Genomic DNA, 9,971 nt, shown 5'->3' on the forward strand with positions numbered 1-9,971 from the left:
AAAGCAACCTGTGTAAAACTAAACTGCAAAGCAACTGAAAATACATTTTACTACTTAATGGTAATTTCAGAAGTTTAATTGTCATTTTAAGTATTTGTTTTGTTAGCTCAAAGATTGAGTAATGAATTGCCATCAGCTATCCTATTTATAATCCTATGGGCAGATTACTTCCTTGTACCAATCAAGAACAACATCTTGCTTTTATTTAGCACCTTTAATGTAGAAAAACAATCCAAGGCACTTCACAGAGGCATAATCAGACAAAACTGGAAAAAATTCACAGCGACAAGTGGATTCTGAGTAAATAAAACCAATGCTGTCTTTCTTGTGGTTTTGTTTTAAGACTGAAAAAGCCTGAGGAGGATTGTATTGTCAACACCTAGAAGTTATTTACTACAATAACCAGTAATTACATCTGTGTGTCTCTCCATTTAAATACTTATTGGTGAACGCATGGGGAGTAGAGTAGAGCAGAATAGTATGTAACATGCAGAAAGGAGAAGACCACCAGGTTAAAACTTTAAAAACAAGGTATCTGTAAAATTGACTTGTGCGGATGCCAGGTGAGGAGAGAATCTGGCTTGACTATATTCCCCCCGCGATGGCCAAATAATCTCCCTATACTCACTGTCTAGGCTAACACATGGATATCTCACTTGGTTGAGTTATCAAACCGCTGTTGGCACCTGTGGCAGCATACCCCAGCATGAGTCACTGCCTTCAGGAGAGGGAGAAAATTCGAACAAGAAAAACAAACCAAAAAGTCAATGATTAGCTTGACACATGTTCAGTTATGTTTCAGTTATATTTTAAGAAAATCTGAATAGGAGCACACCTGGGAAAGTGGGGGGGGGGTGGGGAGGGGGCAAATGGTGCAGTACTGAGTTTCAGAGATGGCAAAAGTCCCAGGTTAAATGTCTTCCTGTTAACTGGAACCTTTGGCGTCAGTAGGGAAGCAGTTGAGGCTAGGGGAGGGAGGCGACTGACCAGTTATGGTTCTTACTTCTGATCATGATCTAGGAGCCCAAAGGGTCAAGCAAGGGTTCCTGCTTCTGATCACTCCCGAGGGATCCCCGATGGAACTGCACATAGGCACACAGCAATGAGATTCGCATTGGGCTGGACTGCAATGGTTTCTGCAGTTGAAAAACTCACCAGCCTCACTGTCTTGGATAATATATGAAGAATGAACAATAAGGAAGGGTATGGGATTTGCTGGTTTTGTGAAAATAAAAAGTCATGAAAAATTACACTACTAGAAGTGGCAAAAGTAGAGATACAAACATTTTCATGACTGAAAGAGAATCCAGATCTGAGTGCATCTCTGCAGAGTTACGCATGACAGTCATATAAACAGAACAGAAATACATCAGGGATAGGACAGGACAAAAACGTTGAGCTACCTCGAGGGAAAACATCGCAATAACAAGACCTCTGCTTCTGTTCTGCTACTGCACTGATGTGGCTCTGACTGGCCCCAGGGGAGGACAGTGACTGGGGAGTCAATTAGAAAATTAAGCCGGCATGTTAAAACTCCATTTTTTTTATAAACAAAAGAGGAAGTCTGGGTGTGGGATGGGAATGATACCACTGCAGAACCAACTCACCCTAGTGGAAGAGGCAGCCAGAGTCCCTCACACTAGTAGAGTATATAATTATAAATACAAGTTCAAGCATAAGATGTTACAATGGTTGGGAGACAAAAATAACCAAAAAGGTTTGAATTAGACATTTTTTTATATGCACAAGAGGAAAAGTTTGCGGCTGCGGGTCATGTACATTTCAAATAAAAACTATGGTTCTTAAAAAAAAAAGCACTACAAAGTAGCACTATTTCAGTTAGATAGTGGATGCTGTTTAAGTCAGCATCTATTTAATGTACGAACGATCATTATCCTTCTAAAATTTAATCAAAGCGCACACACTATTTTAGTATGTTTAAAGTCAAACAGAGCTGAAAAGTGATACATTACCTGGGAGCCAAACAAAACCTCAAGACTGAGATCGATAGACTTTTTTGTTAAGTATGGGCATCAGGAGATAAGGAGCAAAGACAGGTAAATGGAGATGACATACAGGTCAGCTATCATCTAATAGAATGGAGGAACAGGATTGAGCAGCTGAATGGCCTACTTCTGTTCCTTGCTTAAAAAAATGTTGAATTTTTGTGCTCATCAGGACAAAGGGTGTTGCCAATGTGGAATGGGTCATGTTTGCATTTCAGGTATCCATGAGCATCGAGATCTCTCACCTCAGGTACCAGTAAAATAAAACTCCATCAGCTCTACTTCAACAATGCATCTTAACCCCAGCTCAGAAGAGCACCTGCAATTGCACCAGTGTCAACAATTGTTATTGAAAAATCAGGAAATGGTGGACTTGCTAAATAACTACTTTGTAGCTAAATAACTACTTTGTATTGGTCTTCACAGTAGAGGATGTACAACAGATACAAGGAAAGGTAAAAATACATCAAAGGGTGGAACTTATTAGATTTAATATAAGTTAAAAAAATAGTAATGGAGAAAATAAGATAGACAAATCTCCAGTATTTGATAGTTTCCACCCCATGGTATCAAAAGAACTGGTGAGGAAATAGTAGTAATCTTCCAAAATTCTCTCGATTCAAAAATTGTCCCTTTGGATTGGAAAATTGCCTTTGTCACTCCTCTATTTAAGAAGGGTGAGAGAGATAAACTAGGACATCATAGGCCTATTAGTCTAACGTCTGTAGTGGGAAAGATATTAGAACCTATTATTAGGGATAGAGTGACTGAACACTTGGACAAACATAACACTGGATTGGCAATCATAGAATCATAGAAGTTACAACATGGAAACAGGCCCTTCGGCCCAACATGTCCATGTCGCCCAGTTTATACCACTAAGCTAGTCTCAATTGCCTGCACTTGGCCCATATCCCTCTATACCCATCTTACCCATGTAACTGTCCAAATGCTTTTTAAAAGACAAAATTATAGAATAGGCAATAGTAAGTCACGTCTTAAGAAGCGAGTTGAATTTTTTTGAGGAGGTAACTAACGTGATAGATAAGTGAGTGTCTATGGATGTTATTTATATGGCCATCCAGAAGGCATTCAATAAGGTTCCACATAAGAGATTGTTAACAAAATGAGAGCATATGGAATTGGAGGCTATTGACATGGGTAGGGAATTGGTTGGGAGGTATGAAGCAAAGAGTAGGGATAATGGATATTGGTCCAAATGGTGAGGTGTGACTAGTAGTGTCCTCAGGCCTCAGTTTTTCACTTATGTTTATACATGACTTAAATAAAGGAATAGAGAGCCATATTTCCAAGTTTATTGACGACACCAAGTTAGGTGGCACAATAAATAGTGTAGATGGGAGCAGAAAGCTGCAAAGGGACATTGATAGATTAAGTGACTGGGCAAAACTGTGGCAGATGGAATTCAATGTGGGGTCATCCACTTTGGACCGTTGAAAGATACATCAGAGTATTTTCTAAATAGCGAGAAGTTAGGAACTGTGGAGGAGCAGAGAGATTTAGGAGTCCAAGTACAGAAATCACTAAAAGCCAGTGGACAGGTATAAAAAATAATCGAAAAGGCTAATGGAAAGTTGGCCGTTATCTCAAGGGGGTTGGAAGTTATGTTAGTTATATAAAGCTCTGGTTAGAGCCCATTTAGAGTATTGCATTCAGTTCCGGGCACACCTCGGGAAGGATATACTGTCTATGGAGGGGGTGCAGCATAGATTCACCAGAATGATACCGGGGCTGAAAGGGTTAAATTATGAGGACAGATTGCATAGACCAGGCTTGTATTCCCTTGAGTATAGAAGATGAAGAGGTGATCTAATTTTTTTTATTCGTTCATGGGATGTGGGCGTCGCTAGCAAGGCCGGCATTTATTGCCCATCCCTAATTGCCCTTGAGAAGGTGGTGGTGAGCCGCCTTCTTGAACCGCTGCAGTCAGTGTGGTGAAGGTTCTCCCACAGTGCTGTTAGGAAGGGAGTTCCAGGATTTTGACCCAGCGACGATGAAGGAACGGCAATATATTTCCAAGTCGGGATGGTGTGTGACTTCGAGGGGAACGTGCAGGTGGTGTTGTTTCCAAGTACCTGCTGCTCTTGTCCTTCCAGGTGGTAGAGGTCGCGGGTTTGTGAGGTGCTGTTGAAGAAGCCTTGGCGAGTTGCTGCAGTGCATCCTGTGGATGGTACACACTGCAGCCACAGTGCGCCGGTGGTGAAGGGAGTGAATGTTTAGGGTGGTGGATGGGGTGTCAATCAAGCGGTCTGCTTTGTCCTGGATCTAATTGAGGTGTTTAAGATAACTGAAGGAGTTGATAGGATATAGTTTCTCTCTATTTGCCCTATGGTGGAAGAGTCCAGAACAAGGGAGCATACTGAGAGGTGTAGAGGAACACAGGGACCTTGGAGTGCATGTCCACACTTCCCTGAAGGTAGCAGGACAGGTGGATAAAGTGGTTAAAAATGCATATGGAATACTTTCCTTTATTAGCCGAGGCATAAAATATAAGAGCAGGGAGGTTATGCTGGAACTGTATAAAACATTGGTTAGGCCACAGCTTGAATACTGCGTGCAGTTCTGGTCACCACATTACAGGAAAGATATGAATGCACTAGAGAAGGTACAGAGGAGATTTACGAGGATGTTGCCAGGGCTGGACAATTTTAGCCATGAGGAAAGATTGGAAAGGCTGGCGTTGTTTTCATTGGAACAGAGGAGGCTATGGGGTGATTTAATTGTATAAAATTATGAGGGGCCTAGATAGAGTGGATAGGAAGGACCTATTTCCCTTAGCAGAGAGGTCAATAACCAGGGTGCATAGATTTAAAGTCATTGGTAGAAGGATTAGAGGGGAGCTGAGGAGAATTTCTTTCACCCAAAGGGTGTTGGGGGTCTGGAACTCACTGCCTGAAAGGGTGGTAGAGGCAGAAACCCTCAACTCATTTAAAAAGTACTTGGATGTGCACCTGAAGTGCCGTAACCTGCAGGGCTACGGACCAAGTGCTGGAAGGTGGGATTAAGCTGGATAGCTCTTTTTTGGCTGACACAGACATGATGAGCTGAATGGCCTCCATCTGTGCTGTAACTTTCTACGATAACCTTAAAATTAGAGCTAGGCCATTCAGTGGTGATATCAGGAAGCACTTCTTCACACAGAAGGTAGTGGAAATCTGGAACTCTCTTCCCCCAAAAAGCTGTTGAAGCTAGGTCAATTGAAAATTCCAAAACTGAGACTGGTAGATTTTTGTTAGGCAAGGATATTAAGGGTTACGGAATCAAGGTGGGTCGATGGAGTTAAGATACCGATCAGCCATGATCTAACTGAACGGCGGAACAGGATCAAGTGGCTGAATAGTCTACTCCTGTTCCTTCCTATATTCCTAATTCCATTTTCCACACTAAGACAGTATGATTGCCTCTTTGGTGTTAAGTTAGGACAGGCTTGTATTGTGAGCCTATGAAGAGAGGTTGAGTAGAATGAGCATATACTCTCTGGAGTTTAGAAAAATCAGAGGTGATCACAGTGAAACGTGTAAGATTATGAGGGGTCTTGACAGGGTAGATGCTGAGAGATTGTTTCCCCTGGCTATAGAGTCTAGAACTAGGGGGCATAGTCGCAGGATAAGGGGTCGGCCATTCAAGACTGAGATAAGGAGGAATTTCTTCACACAGAGGGTTGTGAATCTTTGGAATTCTCTATCCCAGAGGGATGAGGATGCTGAGTCATTGAATATATTCAAGGCTGAGATGGATAGATTTTTGGACACTAGGGAAATCAAGGGAGATGGGGATTGGGCAGGAAAGTGGAGTTGAGGTCGAAGATCAGCCATGATCTGACTGAATGGCGGAGCACGCTCGAGGGGCCGTATGGTCTACTCCTGCTTCTATTTCTTATGTTCTTATGAGCCCATGTGCACGAGGAATTGAATTGAGACTGCCCAAACTCATTTCACATAGTTAAGGACCATTATAGCTGACAGACAGAATAGACTTTTATCCCATTAGTTTCAGCTGCATTCAGACCTAGGTTTCAAAGCTGATGCATTAATTCTTGTTTGTATGAATATGCAAAGGGTTTGTCTTTCTCCCGGATCCTAATAAAAATCAATTTTTTAAAAAAAAAGTGGCAAATACTCTTTAAAGTATGTGCAATCTGAACATTTTGGTCCTTCACAAATGAAAACACATAAAACATGGTAATCCCATTAATTTAAAACACTGTTCACACACATATACATTACTTTACCTTCATAAACTGCTCCATTCTGTTCTTGTTCAACTGCTTTCAGGAACAGTTCTTTGGCCTGGAAAATAATCATATTACTGAGACATGTTACAAGTGTGAGCAAGGCATTAAAGCAGTACAATGTTACATGGCAAGAAATAGAAGCTGTGAATTCAGCCTTGGCTGCAAAGTTTTTCTGCAATATGAAGCTAAAAGACAACCCAAATTTCCTTTGCATTTTACATCCAGCTCATCTCCTGTTTCTCAAGTAACAGATATTGTGGATATGGCTACTGTTGAAGCAATTCATCATGAATGCTGGTACTTGCTTCAAACACGAGGACAGAATGAAAAATACATTTTATGATATTTGCGAAGTGACCCATTTTAAATGTAGTCTACCAATTGCAGTAGTGCCCACAAAATGGCTCAGTTTATATTTAGCTGTTGTGGCTATTCGAAAGTTAATGGAGTGCTTGAACGTGCCTTTTAGATAAACCAGAGACTGACAGCAAAAAAGACCATTGTTTGAAAATGCTAGCTAGCGGATACTCAAGAATCCAGGTAATTTCTGTGAACATAACTGAAATTTATAATCGAGACTCTTGGGCTGTCGCATGAGGCACTGAAGCTGCTGGATTCCTCATATTCCTGTGCAAGTACAAAGTTTACAATGTTTTTTGCATTCTGTCCTTCAAAGTCTTGGCTACACTTAGAGCACAGCTGCACAAATTGCAGAAGGAACAATGCTTTTTCTGTTGATGTTGTTGTCTTTGCAGAGGGGTACTGGAGGGAGTTCCAGTCTTTGTGTCAGGATCTACCAGAGAAGTGGAATAGCACTATAAGCTCATAATATGTCCCTTCAGGTATTCAATAGTGAATCCTCATTCTGGAAAGTGATCATGCTATTCGATCCCTATCGGAAAAGTTTTGGATCGTCTGTAAAATTCAATGTCATGTGATTGCCCTCTTTGTGGCTCATGGTAAAGACAATGCAAAACTATAAAGCGAATTCCACACTTAGCTAACCAGCCAGCTCCAGAGAACCTAAAGAGTTTTGGAAAATGCAATGTAGAATTTCAAATTTGAACTAAGCTGCTCCTCACGACCTCAGTGGCCCATCTGACTCGTCTTGCTCAAAGTAAACAAACTCTGGCGAACAGTTTAATACAAATGGTGCAAACACATGCTTCCCAGGACTTCTATAACTATCATTGAGAACCTAAGAGCCATGTATGCGAACCATGTAAAGATTTTAACTGTGCCTCAGTTGAGGTTCAGAGCAACTTTTAAAAAAATTCCTAGTTTGTTTTCTTGAGTTTTAGTGATATTATAAATATCATTTTTTGCTGAATCCAGCTGGGCTCCACCCCCACCCAATTTTCTCATTTTTTGCAGCTAAGAATAGGACCAAAAAAAGCCCTGGGTTTTTAAAATCGTAAAAAAAAAGCTACTTTAATTGTACTAGTTATAAAAGAAAGTACAAAACGGCATATCCTTCAACTTATCCGAGCAACATGACAGGAGATCTACTAGGGTTTTATTATAAATTGACAGAATATCACCTATAAATCTCTGCAGTGCACTCCTCAACTCCCTCTCCTCCTGGCAAACACCTCTGCCGCTTTTGATCTGCTCAACTGCTGTCTCGTCTCGACTTTCAATGCCCTTGTTACTGCCAAATCTGTCTCCTATTTCTGCCATTCTCCTGTATAGTTCCCTTCTCTCCCTCAAGTCTGAGGGTCACAAACTCGAGTGCATCTGGCGTAGTTTTCATTCCCAGATCTGGCTCAGCACATTAAGAATCCCATGATTCCCTCTCCTCAGTCAAAGCCTTCTATTACTCCAGAATTATTCTGGAGGGATAGGATAACCCTCAAATTTATTTTCTCCAAAATGAATTGTCTCCTCAAACCTCATGGCCCGATCCCCTGGTGGTGTTTTTGTCTCTAAGATTGAAACCCATCTGTGTTGCTGCCTCTGCCATCAACTCCCATATTCCTGACTGCTCCCCAGCTCCTGATTCTGGATCCTATAGTTTTTCTCCCATCTGCTGCCTGACCTCTCCAAGCTCATCACTTCTTTGAGATTCACCTCCTGATCACTTAACCCTGTTCACACTGAACTCCTAACCACTCGATGACCTACCTGGCCACCATGCACGCCGACACTGTTAATGGGTCTTCCAGCATTATTATTGGCTCCCTTTATTCAAGCACTGGACTACTCCCTTTTAAAATTACCTTCATCACACCCTTCCTAAAAAGCCCACCCTTGCTTGCTCACCCACTTCAACTACCCCATCTCGAAACTTCCTTTCCTCTGAAAGGCCTTCGAACATGTTGTTGCCGCCCAGCCCTGCCCATTACTCCCAGAGATAAAGACATATAGATTATTCACAATGTAATTATGTGCCACAATGCACGACAGGAATGAGCTGAATGGTCTATTCTTATGTTCTTAAGACGGTGGTTAAGTTTTCCAGACTTAGGCAATCAGGCATAATATATGAAGTATTACAAACGTTACCTTTTCTTCACGAGCAAGTTCCTGTTTCCCTTTGATACCTGAAGATTTTAAAGAACTCCCCTTGCCAGGGACTTTACCAGCTTCCATATTGGACCCATTAGAGCTTCCATTTGGATTCAGCTCAGACATCCATTGAGCTCGAAACACATTAAGTTCCTCCTTGAAAATAAGAGTAACATCTCCATATAAATATTCAAATGTAATTCACCATGACATAGCGAAAACCACGCTCGTTGATTTTAAAAAATATTAGAAATGATCATATAACATTAATCGATTGTTTGCCTCTCAGTAAAATTTACCCGGTGATCCCCAACAAAGATACACAGTGACAACAGTTAATAGAATCATACAGCATAGAAGGAGGCCATTCAGCCCGTCGTGTCTGTACCGGCTCTTTGAAAGAGCTATCTAAGAAGCCCCAGGGACCGGTTCTCTGCCCATAACCCTGCAAGTTTTTCCTTTTCAAGTATACATCCAATTTCAGTTTTCTGATACAATCTTTTAACTCCCTTTTTCCATGTGTATCACAGCAATGTGGTTGATTCTTAATTGCCCTCTGAAATGGCCTAGCAAGCCACATCACCACCTTCTCGAGGGCAATTAATGCAGGCCTTGCCAGCGACGCCCACATCCCGTGAACGAATAAAAAAAAAGTGAGGATGCAGTAAAGGTTAGAAGCAGTAACAGCTGTACATACTAAGTGGACATAGGGAACTTCAGTTTAGAAAATAGGTTGAATAACCACAGATGAGGGCACATGCGCAGTAAGGTTACAGGAGGCATATTATCTCAAAAGCAACAAAATGAAATAATGAATAAAAAAATTCAAAAGGGCGAGAGGAGGGGGTACAGAGGCGGAGAGCGAGGGAGAGCGTGAGAGGGAGCGTGTGCAAGGAGCGACAGCAGGGGGGGGGGGGGACCGCACGAGGGGCAAGGGGGCGCGCGCGCGTGGGGCGAGGAGGGGGATTGAGTGAGCCGAGGGGGAGGGAGAGAGGACGAGCCGAGGGGGAGGGAGAGAGGACGAGCGAGGGGGAGGGAGAGAGGACGAGCGAGGGGGAGGGAGAGAGGACGAGCGAGGGGGAGGGAGAGAGGACGAGCGAGGGGGAGGGAGAGAGGACGAGCGAGGGGGAGGGAGAGAGGACGAGCGAGGGGGAGGGAGAGAGGACGAGCGAGGGGGAGGGAGAGAGGACGAGCGAGGGGGA

The 9,971-nt window shown here is 42.5% G+C and overlaps 1 protein-coding gene across 3 annotated transcripts in view; it reads right to left on the reverse strand.

Annotated features, from left to right (window-relative positions):
- Positions 1-9,971, reverse strand: part of fbxo9 (F-box protein 9) — a 124,644-nt gene that overhangs the window by 78,501 nt on the left and 36,172 nt on the right. For all 3 annotated transcript variants that reach the window (XM_067983997.1, XM_067983996.1, XM_067983998.1), the window contains exons 3-4: positions 8,767-8,925; positions 6,259-6,316 (exon numbers count right to left, since the gene is read on the reverse strand). In XM_067983997.1, the coding sequence (XP_067840098.1) occupies positions 6,259-6,316; positions 8,767-8,925 (217 nt within the window). The remainder of the gene's footprint in view (positions 1-6,258; positions 6,317-8,766; positions 8,926-9,971) is intronic.

This window comes from Heptranchias perlo, chromosome 5 (assembly GCF_035084215.1).
Source record: "Heptranchias perlo isolate sHepPer1 chromosome 5, sHepPer1.hap1, whole genome shotgun sequence".
In the NCBI taxonomy this organism is placed as follows: domain Eukaryota; kingdom Metazoa; phylum Chordata; class Chondrichthyes; order Hexanchiformes; family Hexanchidae; genus Heptranchias; species Heptranchias perlo.